The 18,099-nt window shown below is 36.0% G+C and overlaps 1 protein-coding gene across 1 annotated transcript; it reads left to right on the top strand.

Annotated features, from left to right (window-relative positions):
- Positions 1–6,228: 6,228 nt before the first annotated feature.
- Positions 6,229–17,869, top strand: LOC107819983 (alpha-glucan phosphorylase, H isozyme). Its single transcript, XM_016646180.2, has 16 exons — positions 6,229–6,579; positions 6,679–6,904; positions 7,808–7,987; positions 8,559–8,735; positions 8,814–8,899; positions 9,030–9,219; positions 9,398–9,490; positions 10,463–10,647; positions 10,786–10,903; positions 10,978–11,106; positions 11,707–11,925; positions 12,079–12,282; positions 12,534–12,692; positions 15,654–15,917; positions 16,649–16,839; positions 17,502–17,869. The coding sequence occupies exons 2-16, from the start codon at positions 6,698–6,700 to the stop codon at positions 17,626–17,628; spliced, it is 2,529 nt and encodes an 842-aa protein (XP_016501666.2). The 5' UTR covers positions 6,229–6,579; positions 6,679–6,697; the 3' UTR covers positions 17,629–17,869.
- The last annotated feature ends 230 nt before the right edge of the window (positions 17,870–18,099 follow it).

The following is an 18,099-nucleotide window of genomic DNA, read 5'->3' as shown; positions in this document are numbered from 1 at the left end:
ATCAAACCGGCGTAGTTCGGTCCGATCAGGAATAGAGGAAATAAACTAAACCCCCTCTGAATACAATCTTTTAAAGAAAAGGAAAAAATATATTTATTTTTTTCTGGATTTTTATATTTTGTTTTATTTTTGAAAAGAGATAAAGACCAAAGAAAATCTTTTTAAGGAAGTATTTGGACTATTAGTTTTAATTTATAAAAGAAATACTACAAAAGAAACAACATTTTTTTTTTTGAATTTTGAATTTTCCCTTCTTCTTTTTTTACTTTTAAATAAATATATATATTTTTTTGATATATTTTTTTTTGATTTTGAAAGTGATTATAAGATTTTTTTTTTATATGTTTTTTTTTAATAAATCAAACTAAAAGACAAATTTTGTTTTCATTTTTTTTTCTTTTTCTTTTTTTTTTAGAAAATTCCGGCGAGGTTTTGACACTACTTGGACATTGGTTTTATTTTTCCAAAAATAGGTGATTATCTCCCTACGCTGCTACTATTTTTCCTATTTTTTTTGGATTTTTTTTAAATCGGTATGCATGCAGATCTGAAGCAAATAAATGCGTCAAACAAACGGGATGCAGCAGGATGGTCTTTTCATTTCAGGTTGCCTGTCCTAGACGGACCCAACCCCTGTGTTGAGTCCCTTATGTCAAATGCAATATGATGCAAATAAGCGTTCCTACTAGGGATTCGGTATGAGGTTTCGTTATACTAGATTTATAACCTGGGTATATGTTCTAGACTGTGTACCCAAGCGGACAACTCGAGTCGAGGAGGGGGCAAATTACCGGAAACCAAAAGGCCATCCGGCTTCGTAACTTGTCCGAGCCTCTTTTTTTTTATTTCAGGGTATTGACACTAACATAATGGGGAGTCTCGACCAGCGAGCTTCTCCCCGGAGGTAAGAAGAGAAGGGTTTCGGCACAGTTTATATACAGTTCAGATAATATCAAAGCGGTAAAAGACAATATTTAGCACGTTATGCCAAAACATGTAATAAAGATCAGATAATAAAGCCAAATATAACAATTATTCTAAGCTCGAATTCTTGAACCCTGAACCAGTGGTTCTGGGTTTGTCTCCAGCAGAGTCGCCAGAGCTGTCACACCTCCTTTTTGCGCACCCGCCCCGAAGGGTGAATGCGCGAGGGAGTTTTTCCAATTTAAGTGACAATATTCGAAATGAGATTATTTATTTAATTCAGAGTCGCCACTTGGGAAAGGTTTGGCTTTTGGCGTCCCAAGTCACCGGTTTATCTTGAATCCCAAATCGAGGAAAATATTCGACTTTCCAAATGAAGTCTGCGAACCAGGAATTCTAAGTAAGGAATTCTGTTGACCCGAGGGAAGGTGTTAAGCACCCTCGAATCCCGTGGTTCTAGCACGGTCGCTTAAATTGTTATAATGGCTAGATAAATGATTTAATACATGTTATTACTTATGTGCTTTCATAAAGTTTAAACCGCTTTTATTATTATCATTTTTATAGAATTGCAACGTCGTGAAAATGCGTCTCGAACCACGTCACAGTCAATGCACCCATGGTTGTTAATACATTCCGACTCCGTTGAGATTTGAATTTGGGTCACATAAATGCGCACCCGAGTTTAAGAATGTAATTTAATTAAATCGCGCCTAAAGAGTCTAACGCGTTTATAGTCTTTGGGGAAGGCAGTGAAATTCACTAAACAGTTCATCCCAAATTCTAAGTATTTTATTATGACAGTTATTGAGGGCCCCGCAATTTGCATTGTTTTATTTGGTGAGGCTCGTCTCATTTTATGAAAAGATAAACCTACAATGACTACATTTTCTATTATGTCTCTATAAAATGAAAGAGAAGAGATCTTAATTTATTTACATGCTTGAGTTGTTATAGTCGGGTTTCGAATATGATTCATAAATTCTGAAAATGATGCAAGCAGGGCAGTCCGTTGCCAATGCGGGCCCAGGCTCAACGTGTATGACATAAAACTAGACCTGGGTCGTCTTATTCACATGTTACTACCTAGCTACATTATACTACGACATGTTTTCAGTTTGTCAAATTAAAAAAAAAAACTTAGCAATCTAATTTTAATCCTAAACCATTTACATGCTGAAATTAACCAATATTATTTAACTAAATAATATTCCTACAAGTTCCGAAATGGCCTATTCGTTTGATTTTTAACTAGACGGAGTTGCTACACCATTCATTTATTTTTTAGGCAATATATAGATAGTTCAACCGTTAAGCTATCGTCAGATGTTCCACTATATATATTAAATAGCTACATGATTCTGATTTTGTAAGCTAAATAATTTATATATACAAATAAAATTCAGAATATAATAAAAATAAATTTAGAACTTCAACTCTTCATTTTCCGCATTCATGCTTCCTGTTTCAGTTTACAATAATCAGCGTGTCAGTTGTGTACCTGATATTGGAAGCAAAAGAAACGTGAGATCAGCAAAAACTCAGTAGCATACAACAACAGCAACCCCAGCGACCAGTAACAACCAGCAACGAGAAACTTAGTGACAGATTTTAAAATTAAGACAAAAATCCAGAAACAACAACAACAAATAACGGACAGAAGCAAAGGGAATCTTTTCAGATTTTTGAAAGGCTAGTTAGTGTTTAACCCTTAATTTCTGAATCCGTATATCAGAATATTTGGATTGTATATCAGGTGTATACTCTTCTTCTTTTGAATTTCCAGAATGTTTTTCTTTTTATTTTTCTAAAGTCTTAGTATTTTTTCGGAATTTCTTCTCTTTTGAAATTTTCTCCTGTCTTCTCTCTCTTAAATCTGATTCAAGACCTCCTATTTATATCCCATCCCAGAATCCTTTAATCAATTAAAATCAACCACTTTCTCCTATCAAACCTATTATCTTCCCACTCATTCCCCACTACATTAAACAAATATATCAACCAAACCCATTACATCTTGTCCCCCATGCCTAACATAAACAAATACAATATTCCCCTCCACTACATTATGTCTTATCCCCCATTATATTAAACAATTATATCACCCACACCCCATTACATTTTGTCCCTCATGCTTAACATAAAGAATTACAAAATGTTTAATTACCAAACTACCCCTCCAACCTTATTACAATTACCATTTAACCCCGAATGTACTGCAATTTACCAAACTACCCCCATCAGCTATAACAAATCAATTAATCAAACTCAACCAAAATATAGCCAATATGACCAGTTTCTTAACCAAACTCAACAACAAATCATATGAACAACATGAACAACATCAAATTAATGTGAATGAATTAACCATATTGGGAACCAATCCTGGTTAACTCAGACCATAAATGGATGAGCAAGGAAACAACAATATTAACAATACAATACATGATTCAAACTAAATCAACAAATCAAAAACCAAAAACATAAACTCATATTAAATCACTGGATTAAAATGAACTTCAAACCAAGATGAATATGAATTAAATCCATTTTAAACAACAAACATGACGGATTCAAATGATTAAACCAACATATTTCCCTATACAACTACATTCTTTTAGACAAATAACAAAACAAAACCGAAGAAGAAACAATTACGAATTTAAGCTTGAATCTAACAACATTAACATTTTCTGAAAAATACATAAAACACATGAAACAACTAAAATAATTAATTAAACTTCAATTTGAATACAACAAATATTAAACTAATGAATTTTTACCTAAGCAATAAATAAGAACAATAAAACAAACTGAAAAATTCACAAAAATAACGAACTAAACAAACATTTACCGATTTTAGATTTTGAGAATATCAAAACGAAATACGGACAAAAATAAAACTCAAAATCCAACTAACCGGAAGTGACCAACGACGAACGAAAATGGAAAACTCAGACAGAAAACTCGACGTACCGGACCTCGACTCAACGAAAAACCCTCGAACTTTGACGAAACGAAGAAGACGAAGCAACAGTAGAAGCCGCGGGGAGCAGTTGGAGAAGAAAGCAGCAACAACTGCTTGAGCAACAGCAACAGAACGGAGGGGAACGTTCAACCTTGCATCAGTGAAGCAGTAGCATCGGTTACTGCTGGACATCGGAGCTTTGACTGAGGCAGAAACTCGTTGGCGCAGTGGCGACAGCAGCCATGGCGGACTCCTGTTTTTTGGAGGAGGAGATGAAGCAGTGACAACAACAACGATGGATGAAGCATAACAGCAGCAACTGGTCATTTGGACTTGAGGTTGAAGGCAACCATGGACGTCGAGCTCAAACTCGAGCTTGACGTTGAACGACGAAGATGAAGCAGCGATGGTGGTGATGATGTTGCCATGGAGAAGGTAAAGCTTGAGCAACTGGGGAGGTGGAGGAGGTGTCCATGGATGTTGGACGAAGAAGAAGAAACAACGAAGGTGTTCGACGGAGGGGTCGTCGCTGGTTCGAAGGAGACGGAGGCAGCGGGGTCGTTTGGTGTGGTGAGGAGGAGCAGCAGCCATGAACGGTTGCTGCGTGCATTGTGTGTGTGTGTATGCAGTGAGGGTGAGGAGGAGGCAGCCATGGTTGTGTGTGTTCTCAAGTTTTGAGAAGAAGAAGCAAATGAGAGGGGGGGGCGGACCTCTTTAGGGTTTTTTAGGTTCTTTGTTTTTTTTTTTTTTTTTTGTTTTGTGTTGTACCAAATGAAAAATGAAGAGAGGTTGGGTATTGGGGTTATGGGTTGGGTCGACCCGGTTTGAAATGGACCGGGTCGTGGGGAAGGTTGGGCAATTACTTGGGCCTGGGGTTGAAATTTGAAGAAGTGACCCAATCCGACTTTCTTTATATTTTTGCTCTTTTTTTTTTCTAAAACTAAATTATAAAAATACTTAAATTATTATTAAGAACTAAATTAAGTTATAAAAGCGCAAATTAACTCCCAATAACAATTAACGCACAATTAAGTAATAATTAAGCATAAAATTGTATATTTGGACATTAAATGCTAAAAATGCAAAAGATGCCTATTTTTGTAATTTTCTTTTTTTGTAAAACTAATTTAATTACTAAAAATTGTAGAATTAAATCCTACATGCAAACAGCGACATATTTTTGTATTTTTATTAATTTAACAAATAAACATGCACAGACAAATACAAATAATTATCCAAAAATATCACAAAATTGCACACCAAGAAAAATCTTTTTATTTTGAATTTTTTGGGAGTAATTCTCATATATGGCAAAAATCACGTGCTTACAAGCATGAAGGGTAATAAGCAAACTATGAACATATTTGGTAATATAGTTTCATATATGGTATATATACAAAAAAGCCTCCAATCCCAAATTCCAAACCCAAAATTCCAAAATCATCCTAACATGGGAATTATATATATTTTTTTCAAAATAAAATTAAAAAATATATTTTGAAAACATATGTCCAAATATATTTTTATTCTCAAATTAAATTTCACCCAAATTAAATTTAAAATTTATGGCCAAAAGCTAGCTGGTTCAACTTGCAGGTGGTGGGATTACAAATTTGAACGTCACCATCATATTTCGTGCCCGGCGCTTTTCATTCAATGCCCACACTCTTCACACGTGTTTCTTTCAACAAATATCACAGGCATCAAGTTCCCATCCAATATATTCAATCTTGTTCCTCTCTTCTTTTGTTCTATTTTTTTTGGTGAAAAAGCTTCCCAAATTACATTTAACCCCTCATATTCTACTTTAATCTTTAATTTTTTTTGGTTGCTAATTTTAAGTTTCTTCTAGATTCACGGTTTTTATCTTTTATTGGTACATTATATGTTATTTTACATGATGAGTGATTACATCACATAAGCTATCCACCGGATGGAGTATTATAGCCTGTTAGGCCAAATATTTTGGGCCAAAAGTATTTTTTTTGGCTAAAAATTAATGTGTTTGGTCAAGCTTTTAGAAGGGGAAAAAGTGCTTTTGCGTAGAAGTAGAAGCAGTTTTTGAGCAGCAGAAAAATATAGCTTATATCTAAAAATATTTTTTTGAAAATTACTTTGAGAAAAATACACTTAAAATAGTTTTCAACAACTTGACCAAATAAAAATTACTGCTCAAAAATACTTTTCAAAATAATTAATCAAACACAAATTCCTTCTCGCCAAAAGTACTTTTTTGAAAAGTATTTTAAAAAAAAATATTTCTCAAAATAAATAGATTTTAGAAGTTTGGCCGTACGGGCTATTAGTTTTATTATTTTTAAATTTTTTTTTTTGTGTGTGGGGAGGCTTGTGAGAATAGGAGAAAGTCGGTTGCAAAGGAAGAATGAGGGATAATACACTCCAAACCTTTCACTTCACTCAATAGTCCGTAGTCCAAAGTTGCATTTCTTCTACTCCGTCCATTCCACATGATTATGTCTAAATCAAGATAACCCCTCTTTCGTCTCCTTCCTTCTTTCTCTTCTGATATTTTCTCTTCTTTCAAATTATTTTTTGGACCATTGATCTATAATCTTCGCCACGATTATAGAAATATCTTAAGCATATTCTGTTCTTTTCATTAAATACCTTCCACTTTTACTCTTTCCCATATTCACTACTTTGCAAAAAGCTTTAATCTTTGACTGGTATGATTCTTTATCGCAACTTATAGTTTGATACTCAAGAATCTCTTTGGTTTTTCAAAATAGAAATAGAAATAATTTCATATATTCACTCTTGTATAGGTTAATATATTGCTGTAAAATGAGCATGGAAACTAGTAGCGCAAACTTCAATGGTAATATAAGTGATGTGTCAGCTGTTGCTCAACCACTGGCTGAAGAACCAACTGAGATTGCATCTAACATCAAGTATCATGCTCATTATACTCCTCATTTTTCTCCATTCAAGTTTGAGCCTGAACAAGCATACTATGCTACTGCTGACAGTGTTCGTGATCGCTTAATCAATGTGAGTTCATTCATTCATTCATTCATTCATTTCTACTTCTGTCTGTCCTGCTGAACTGATGGATTGTTTTATCTTGTATGGTAAATATCCTGAATGGGAATATGCTGTTGGTCATCCATTTATCAGAAGCAATTGTCTAAAGATAACCTGTTTAACATGGTTTTATACATGAGCCTGAACAAGCATACTATGCTACTGCTGACAGTGTTCGTGATCGCTTAATCAATGTGAGTTCATTCATTCATTCATTTCTACTTACAATTGATTTGAAGAAAGGAAAAGCCACAAAGTACTGACTTCTCAAATGTATGTTATTTGCATTCTCTGCAAATGAAGTGGAGAGTCTACTATGTATGCGACCTATCAGGTAAAACCGTAAAAGGATAAATGAAGTAGGCCACACATATAAGATAGAAACACAACACTTTTCATTCTTTTACTTTCAGCTCGTTGTATGGAAGGTTTTTCTATAGTTTGAGGTTTCAATTAATCACCAATCCAAGATCAACAATTTAAAATATATGCTCAGTTGACCTTATACCATTACAGAAGGATAAGTTGTACCTTAAACTACACGCCATTAACTTGACGGTCGTGGCTGTCTGCATTTCAAGATTCCGATACTTGTACATATTAGTATGGCTATCAAATGCAAGATGCATTGGCTGATCTATGTGTTGAGATTGAGAACGTTGCTATGAATGAAATAATTTGATTGTGATTTTGATGATTAGATGTATGGGTTCTACTAAGGGATATGAATACACGCTCTTCCTCTACAGAGAAGTAATCAGTTGACGGGGAGCATGAAAGTTTGGTTTCTAGCATAAATTCAGCAACGTTTTTGTGCTATTAATGATTGTCGCTAATCTCAATGTTGTTATTTGTCTGTTTCTTTTGCAGCAATGGAATGACACCTATCTTCATTATGACAAAGTTAATCCAAAGCAAACATACTACTTATCCATGGAGTATCTCCAGGGAAGAGCTTTGACCAATGCCATTGGAAACCTAGACGTCCACGATGCATATGCTGATGCTTTAAAGAAACTGGGTCATGAGCTTGAGGAGGTCGTTGAGCAGGTGGTGCAACTTTAGAATCTTTGGCTTGAAATACTTTTCTCCAATGGTTCATTATTGTGTTCATACTATCAACTGTTTTGTGGACCTTACTCAAAATCTGTGTTTGTCTAGCTATCAACTAGACCGTGGAATATGTTTTAGTTAATACTCTTCACTCTTTGTGACTGCTATGTTTCTGATACCAATAGGAGGAACCATTGATGACTGCATAGTGGGTTGTGAAAGGATTTCTCTCCCCTAAGCCTATATGTCTCCAACGTTATAGTGATATAGTTACCCTGTCAATTGTGGATTTTGCTGGATGAAGACATAAACAAATAATATTATTGTATTCTTCAACTTTGGATTGTGATTCGTCCACTGCAATCATTCTATACTGTTATCCTCAGCCTTCTCCCTTTTTCTGTATCTGTTAGAAATCAATCAACAATTTTTCAAACCTTTTGTGTGAGCTTTCAGTTGGCTACTTCTGAAATGTAGTTGTGTCACTTCAAGAGCCTTATTTCTGTTAGTGCCACTGGAAAGTGATGTGACATTATTTGGCTTGCTGTAATTTATCTTTCATTTGTAGGAAAAAGATGCAGCATTAGGAAATGGTGGTTTAGGAAGGCTTGCTTCATGCTTTCTTGATTCCATGGCCACATTAAACTTGCCAGCATGGGGTTATGGCTTGAGGTACAAATATGGACTTTTTAAGCAGATTATCACCAAGGCTGGGCAAGAAGAAGTTGCTGAAGATTGGTTGGAGGTCTGATTTCATTAATGCATTTGTTAAATACCATGAGAATTGTATGCTAGTAACCAAACTTGGTTATGTACCCTGCAGAAATTTAGTCCCTGGGAAGTTGTAAGACATGATGTTGTCTTTCCTGTCAGGTTTTTTGGTGATGTTGAGGTCCACCCTTCTGGCTCGTAAGTACTAATACTAACTATATATGTGGTAAAGGTCGTGAAGAAACAGAAATCTCAGATTGATTTCTTACTTCAAGAAGCCATACTGCTGTCTAATTTCAAACTTAATTATCCATGGAATATCTTGCAGAAGAAAATGGGTTGGTGGAGAGGTCATACAGGCTATTGCATATGATGTACCAATTCCAGGATACAGAACTAAAAACACTAATTGTCTTCGTCTCTGGGATGCCAAAGCCAGCTCTGAGGATCTCAACTTATTTCAGTTTAATGATGGACAGTATGAATCTGCTGCACAGCTTCATTCTAGGGCTCAGCAGGTCTGCTAGAGCACTTTGCAGCTATAAATGTTCCGTTTTTCTAATAAGGAAGTTGAATATTAAGTTATATATTGTAATGCTAATTGCTGAACCCTGAGAATTGAAACACTTTACCTGTATCTACACACTTGCTTCCCATGTTTCAAGAGATTTTGAGTGGCAAATATTATTCATGCAGATTTGTGCTGTTCTTTACCCTGGGGATGCTACAGAGAATGGAAAACTATTACGACTAAAGCAACAATTTTTGCTTTGCAGTGCATCGCTTCAGGTTTACAGTTTCCTTACTCTCCTCTTTCCTGCTTCTGCTCACTTTAAATGCCATATCTTTCTCCTTTATGCTATTTAGGAAGTCAGCCTATCGGAAGGATATTAAGGAGCCACTTTTTCCCTTGCATTATATCTTCATGTTGAACTGTGCATTGGCATCTGCCCTTCAGCTAATTTGTTTTGACGGAAGCTTCGTGTTTGTTTCAGGAGCATCTTGAAAATTGTTTTGTTTGCTAAAATAAATGGAGTAAAAAAGGGAACTTGTATTTCTCCCGGAAAAAAAGTAAAAGAAAGGCTGTAAAACAAAACATAAAATGGAAACAAATGAAACCATGTTTTTGTGCTAGAGAAAATCTTGTAAAAAAAATTGCATTTTGGCACCAACGTGTCTTTTTCCTTGGCACATTTGTTTTCTTTTCAATGACAACAACAACAACTACTACTACTACTACTACAATATCCATTTTGCTCCACTTGAACCCGTTTTTATGGAAATAATCTGGAAAGACGTTAAGCAATATCTATGAATTAGCCTGTTTTAATCATATGAAAGCCTCAGCTTCTTTTAGGGTTCTAGTGATATTACCCCTAGAAAAGACGCTAAACAATTCTTTCAACACAACCTCAGGAGAAATTGTCCAATAACCAGATCCCAACAACCCACAATTGTTTTCCAAAAGCAAAACCAAACCAGAACCAGACCATTGTCTAACCCAAACCAACCGATGATATCTGTCGAACACTGTATAGCATCCATTAACTTGTAAGAGTTTCAGTCTCCAATAAACCAATTTGTCATAATATTTCAGTTCTTAATAGGTGTATGCCTTTGATCAACTTTAACAGCTCTTTACAGCCAGGTAACTGGCTTTTCATTTGACCTAGATGTTACTTGATATTTGGTTGTTTTGACATGTCTTACTTTCTTCTTTTTACGTAGCTGTCTGCTAACTGACTGTTGGGTCAACATCAGGATATCATTGCCAGATTCAAAGAGAGAGAAGATGGAAAGGGAGCTCACCATTGGTCTGAATTTCCCAAGAAGGTCGCAATACAACTAAATGACACACATCCAACTCTTGCAATACCAGAGCTGATGCGGCTGTTAATGGATGATGAAGGACTTGGCTGGGATGAAGCTTGGGGTATTACTATGAGGTGCTTTTAAAATTTTCTTTTGCCTAGGTGGATGCTCATTCATGAGTAAACACGAATATGGTTCCTTTGTTTGATTTGTCTTGGTTCGGTATCTTTGCAAGTTTATGGATGGGATGATGTAATACATTACTTCTCTAGGGCAATTGCCTACACAAATCATACAGTCCTACCTGAAGCACTGGAGAAATGGTCGCAAGCAGTCATGTGGAAACTCCTACCTCGACATATGGAAATCATTGAAGAAATTGATAGACGGGTATCAAATCATGCAAATTGCTCCCATACTTGAAAATATAGCTTACTTAGAAGAGTATTTGAAATTTCTTGCAGTTTGTTGCTTCAGTACAGTCAGAAAGACCCGATCTTGAGAATAAGATTCCTAGCATGCGCATTTTGGATCACAATGCCCAGAAGCCTGTTGTGCGTATGGCTAACTTGTGTGTTGTCTCTTCTCATACGGTAAGCAATTTATTTGCCTGTGATACACCTGTGACTTGAGAGTTCGATAAATTAACTCCAGGTAAAAGTGAATGGGTACGCTTATAGTTGGGATTTGAGTACTTTAATCTATTCACATGATGGATATCCATTCTATAATCTATATATTTTTTCTCATGTAGAACATTCTTTGATTTATTCTAACTGCATGTGCGTAGTACATGTAAACTAAAATAAAAATCCTCCTACTTATAGAAGACCTTCTAAAAATACCCCGGCTTTTATTTATTGATGCACTTTATATGCATGACCTGGAGCTGCACACTGCCGTTGATCTTTCAGTTTTAACCAACCCCAAAAGTTTGGAAAAGCTGATAACATTAAGCTACTTAGATTTTTTCATTTAAGTTATTCTTCAAGTGTTTACTTAACAGCAGATTAAAAAACAATTACGTAGTGTTGATAGCAAAGACTTGAAGAGTAACTTATCAACAATAAAGTATTCATCAAGTCTTTACTTATTAGAACAAAGAATAAGAATCTCCATATAAAAGTCTTCCTCCTTGTCAAAGTTCTTATGGAATTTTAAAGAGAAGCAAACTCATTAGCCATATCCTGCAGGTGAATGGTGTTGCTAAGCTGCACAGTGACATCCTCAAGGCTGAGTTATTTGCTGATTATGTCTCTGTATGGCCCACCAAGTTCCAGAATAAGACCAATGGTATAACTCCCCGTAGATGGATCCATTTTTGTAGTCCAGAGCTGAGTAATATAATCACCAAGTGGTTAAAAACAGATCAGTGGGTGACGAACCTCGAACTGCTTGCTAATCTTCGGGAGGTATTTAAATAAAATATCCTTCTGGAAAGCTTGCATACTTTTAAACCTTTTCATTGAAAATTCTTCATGTAGGCCATGATATTACACTTTTTTTTTGTAATTAGTAACTTACCAATCATGATGATATTGCTATTGACTATACATTTTGCAAAGTTTGCCGACAATGCAGAGCTCCATGCTGAATGGGAATCGGCTAAGATGGCCAACAAGCGGCGTTTGGCACAGTATGTTCTGCGAGTGACAGGTGTGAGCATTGATCCAGATACCCTTTTTGACATACAAGTCAAGCGTATTCATGAATACAAAAGGCAGCTTCTTAATGTTTTGGGTGTCGTCTACAGATACAAGAAGCTGAAGGTGCGTGGAACTGCCAAATTTCCACTGTCTGGTTATTTCTCCTTGTTAGCGGCCTTAAGAGTTCAAGACAGTTATCACTGCTAGCAATGATCTAACAAGTAATAATATAAATCTTAAATGAGTTAAACATTTCTACTCATGTGGTTTCTCTTCTGCACATGATGAAATCTTGAGATTGTTGAAATGATGCAAGAATGGGATATTCCACTTTTTAGAATGTAATGAGATTTTTATACTTGTATAAACTACAGGAAATGAGCCCACAAGAGCGGAATAATACGACTCCTCGCACGGTCATGATTGGAGGAAAAGCATTTGCTACATATACAAATGCAAAAAGAATTGTAAAGCTGGTGACTGATGTTGGCGACGTTATCAACAGTGACCCTGACATCAATAATTATTTGAAGGTAAGCAGTTTAACTATATGTACATGAGAAGTTAAGGAGGGGTCTCCCAACCCCAAAACTTCTTCAAAACTAAAATCTTTCAGTGAGAAAGAAGAGAGTTTGAGAGAAAACTCAGCTTGATTTTTCCCTCAAGCTAACGGGGTTTAAATAGTTATGGTTACATGTTCTAAGAGAGGAAAGACAATCAAGAGTACATAATTACAGGAACAATTGATCACTAACTAATCATATACTATAATTCTAATATTCTAGAATATGTATTCTAACACTCCCCTTCAAACTGGTGCATACAAATCATATATGTTGTTACAAATATAGCTGATACGACAACCAGTGAAGGATTTGGTGAAAGTATCTGCAAGCTGATCATTTGACTTTACAAATTTCGTAACAATATCTCCTGAGAGTATCTTTTCCCAAATGAAGTGACAGTCGATCTCAATGTGTTTAGTTCTCTCATTAAAATATGAGATTTAATGCAATATGAAGGGCAACTTGGTTATCGCATACAAGATCCATGTGACTGATTTCTCCAAACTTCAATTCTTTGAGCAACTGTTTTATCCAAATTAGTTCGCAAGTTGCCACAACCATTGCTCGGTATTCAGCTCTTGCATTAGATCAAACAACCACATTTTGTTTTTTGCCTTTTTAAGACACCAAATTACCTCCTACACACAATATCCAGACGTAGACCGTCTATCAGAAGGTGAACCTGCCTAATCAGCATCTATGTATCGAAGATATGAACAATTGCATCCTAGTGACTATCACATGGAGAGTCCATAAATTGGCTTACCACATTCACAGGAAAGTCAATGTCAGGTCGAGTTACTGTGAGATAGTTCAACTTACTAACTAGCCGCCTATACCTTCCAGGATCACTAAGGGGCTCCCCTGTCATGGTAGAAGTTTAGAAATTGGGGTCCGTAGGAGTGTCAATGGGTCTACAACGTGTCATACATGTATCCTGAAGAATGTTTAGGGCATACTTACGTTGTGAGATGACAATTCCTGATTTGGATTGCGCGACCTCAATGTCTAGGAAATACTTCAATTTACCTAGGTCCTTTGTCTGGAAATGCTAAAAGAGATGTTGCTTCAATTTATGTATACCATCTTCATCATTGCCCGTGATGACTATATATCAACATAAATGACCAAATAAATGCACAACTTATGAGCAGTATATCGATAGACAGAATGATTAGCCTCACCGCGAGTCTCCTGAATGAGCATGCTGAACTTACCAAATCATGCCCGAGGAGACTATTCCAAACCATATAAGGATCGACACAACCGGCATACAAGACCATTAAACTCCCCTGAGCAGCATGAGCAGCAAAATCATGGCGGTTGCTCCATCTATACTTCATCCTCAAGATCACAATGGAGAAAAGCATTCTTAATGTCCAATCGATAAAGAGTTCTGGCGAACAATAACCATGGATAGAAAAAGACGGACATATGTTTTTTTTTTTGGGGGGGGGGGGGGTATCACTGTAATCAAGCCCAAATATCTGAGTAAAACCTTTTGGCAACAAGACAGCCTTTAAGTCAATTAATTTGACCATCTAGACCAACTTTGACTGATACACCCGTCGACAAGGGTAGATTTACTTGGAGGTAGAGGAACAAGCTCCCAAGTACCACTAGCATGTAAAGCAAACATCTCTTCGATCATAGCCTGTCGCGATCCAAGATGAGATAGCACTTTGTGAACTTAGGGTGTAGGGTCTAGGGTATAGAAAGGAGAGTTTGAGAGAGAACTCAACTTGATTAGTCCCTCAATGTAATAGGGTTTAAATAGTTATGGTTACATGTTCTAAGAAAAGAAAGATAATCAAGAGTAACAGGAAGTAGCTCATCACTAATTAATCCTATACTATAATTCTAATATTCTAGAATATCTACATAGATTCTAATACTTACCTTTTGAAGTTTTAATAATTTTCATAAATACCTTCAAAGATAGTTTTGCCCCAAGAAAAGTTGATATATCAAAAATGTCTGTGTGCATGTATCGTTCTGTCCCGGCTTAATTTTTACGAAATCTTCTTTACTATTTGTCCTGCATACGTTGCCCCTTCTTTCAAATCATGTGTCATCCACCAAGTAGGGAGAGCATTAGATTCTTTTCTGACCAAATATTACTTGTTCTTTTATTTATAAATCAAATGACCTTCTAGAGATGGTATGTGCCTTTTAATGATACTGATGTATATCAAGTTAGGTATATCTCCTGCAAGGGTGTATTGTATACTCTTTGTGTGTGTGCGCGTGCTTTTCTTTTCATTTTCTGTAAATTGGCCCTGTTTTATTTAATAAAATTTATTTTTAGAAGTAGTTTCCTTAATGTGTTTAACTTGCACACTGTATTGTCTATTGAGTGTAAAACGCTGATGCTTATATTCTTATTTTAGCATCTAGTAATTTAGTTAACCAGGCAGTTGTTGGTTTAGGAACTTTTTTTCTTGATAGATGTAACTTCCCCTGTTTAGAAGTTGTAATGAGTCATGCTCAGGGGCCGGATTCATATAATCTGTCGGAGAGTTCCAACTGAATTTAGATTGAATTTGTCATTTTTATTAGTTATGTGCTTTACAAAAGGGAAATTCTAGTGGGTCTTTAACCAGCACATTTTCAGTTTTCTTGCCTTGGTGAAATCTTACGCGTTTGTAGTCTCCCATTTTCAGCTAAGAGTGCTATGTTAGTATAGTAGCTTTTCCGATGCTATTTCTCTTTTCAAAGATCTAACTTGGGGAATAAGAATTAATTCTTATTCCGAACAACAATTTTTTTAATTTGATGCACACAGGTGACATGTTTACAATTCGTGCTTCAGTGCGGATGTTGTCCTCTAATTTAAGTTTCATTCGAGACAGTATTTAGCGTGCACTTTGTCACTTTCATTATGTCAGTAACTTTTTTGGACTAACAGGAGGTTGGCTGATTTTTCAGGTGGTATTCGTTCCCAATTATAATGTATCAGTGGCAGAGATGCTTATTCCGGGAAGTGAGCTATCACAACACATCAGTACTGCAGGCATGGAAGCAAGTGGAACAAGCAACATGAAATTTGCACTTAATGGATGCCTTATTATAGGGACACTAGATGGGGCCAATGTGGAAATCAGGGAGGAAATTGGAGAAGAAAACTTCTTTCTTTTTGGTGCAACAGCTGATGAAGTTCCTCGACTGCGGAAAGAACGAGAGGATGGACTGGTATTCTTCTAAGAATATATCGTATTTACTCTACAGTAGAAGTTGATTCGTTAGCCATATTGCTGGTTTAGATCTTTTAGCACCTACATTATATTATTTTCATAGTTCATGCTTTAAAAAAGTATATTATTTTCATAGTCGTGCTACTAATTTATAACTCAACACCTGATTAGCCTACTCATTTTGCCCTGTGTCCTGGATTTTAACTGGTGTGCCACAAATAAATTTTCCTTGCTTGTTTTGGTTCCAAATTGTCTTATTCTAGAGTGCTTGGTTTCTCCACTGACCATGTTACTGATTGCTGTTTTATCAAGATTTAATGTGCTGAAAAGGATAATATTTTTTCTGTAGAGATCTCTGCAGTTAGCAGATTACTTCATTAGTAGGTCCTCTCAATTTCAGTCCTAGCTTGACTTGAGAGAATCAGTAGGTCAAAGAAATTTGTAATGATATGACTTACTTCCTCCCATGATAGAAAACTGTTAAAGTTCCTCAAATTAAGTCGCAAGGAACAGTACTAGACGAAGTTCTTTTCTCATGGAAGTTACTTCTGTTTGGACCAGCCCAAAATACATAGAAGGAATGTTATTTTAGTGTATTGGCTGTGCTTACTGCAGTTGAAGTACTACTTTCACCCCTCACCCCATATGCACTAGAATACGCTTGTTTGTTATATTCCCATCAGAGCAAGTAGCGCCAGTAATTTTAGCTTTCTCATCCTAATTGTGCAGTTCAAACCTGATCCTCGGTTTGAAGAGGCCAAGCAATTTATAAGGAGTGGAGCATTTGGGACCTATGATTATAATCCTCTCCTTGAGTCGCTAGAAGGGAACTCTGGCTATGGTCGTGGTGACTATTTTCTTGTTGGCCATGATTTTCCGAGCTACATGGATGCTCAGGCAAGAGTAGATGAAGCTTACAAGTAAGATCTTCTACTTAACTTTGAACTGTTTGTGTTCCACCAAAATATCCTGCTGTGAGTTATTCTTTACGTGGAACTGGATTCCCTCTTTGAGCTTGCCTTATTATGAAGTAAACTTAATATGCACGTACTGCTATTGACATAGATCTGGTCAGAAAGATCAAAAGAGTCGTTTGGGGTGAAAGTGCTGGACTTATATGCACTTGCAAACGATTGAAAAACAACAGGATGAATCAAAATTTCTGTGGAGAACATAATTTCAGATATTCTTACCTAGGAAGACTTGATAAACATTGTTCTGCCTATAACTTATCAACTTTTCGTTGTCTTGATGTACTTAGCAAGTGTAAAAAAAGGAAAGATAGAAAATAAAGCAAGTATTTCTTCCGGTAGGTTTTGAAGTTCCCCTTAGACACTGTTACCAGATATCTTAAGACTCACTTCTGGTGATATTGGTTTTGGTCATGACGATCCATGATCATTCGAATATTATACATAGATTCAGTTTGTTCATTCAACACTTATGATGAATGATTTTGGTTCTTATTGAAAAGGACGACCTTTTACGCCCACCTAAGCTGTCAGAAGTTTGGGAGGAAATTCTCCTCAATTTATATCAAAATATGCTAAAATGAAAACTGATGTTTGTGTCCACCCTGCAGGGACAGGAAAAGATGGATAAAGATGTCTATACTGAGCACCGCTGGGAGTGGCAAATTTAGTAGTGACCGTACAATTTCTCAATATGCAAAAGAGATCTGGAATATTGCAGAGTGTCGCGTACCTTAACTGCATTAGCGGCACTTCCGATCCTGGTGTTTATATGGATTTAATATTCATCATTAAATAGTACTAGAATTATGAAAAATTGTTAGTTCAAGCAGCATTCTGAAGTATCTTATTGCATATATACTGCTAACAAGCAGGTATCAGCTACTTATCTTTATTGAATGTATACGCATTCGATTACTCCTTATGTCTGCATTTGACATCTTGTATCTCGTTGGATCGAAAGATCATATTTGCACCATTATAACCTGTTTTAAATCCATCATTTTAGCCAATGTAGAACGCGTTGAACAGTTACTTTCCTCTTTTTTCTTGCGAAAATATTGGATGCTGGATTCCAAGTCAGAGAAATGCACAATTCACCAATCACTATAAATGCCGTAAAATTGGAACAATTGTTCTAACTGAATTTCTGGCTCAAAGGGTTTCTCAAGTTTCAAGGTTGGTCTAACGTGGCTCTTGTCATGGGGG

Source organism: Nicotiana tabacum, chromosome 10 (genome assembly GCF_000715075.1).
Source record: "Nicotiana tabacum cultivar K326 chromosome 10, ASM71507v2, whole genome shotgun sequence".
In the NCBI taxonomy this organism is placed as follows: Eukaryota; Viridiplantae; Streptophyta; class Magnoliopsida; order Solanales; family Solanaceae; genus Nicotiana; species Nicotiana tabacum.
Note: the sequence above shows the minus strand (reverse complement) of the source record. Positions and strands in the feature narration are given on the sequence as shown.

Coding starts and splice junctions, on each gene's coding strand:
- LOC107819983 (XM_016646180.2), top strand. CDS start 6,698: ATGAGCATGGAAACTAGTAGCGCAAACTTCAATGGTAATATAAGTGAT. Junction 6,905..7,807: donor TTCGTGATCGCTTAATCAAT/GTGAGTTCATTC, acceptor TTTCTTTTGCAG/CAATGGAATGACACCTATCT. Junction 10,904..10,977: donor TTGAAGAAATTGATAGACGG/GTATCAAATCAT, acceptor AATTTCTTGCAG/TTTGTTGCTTCAGTACAGTC.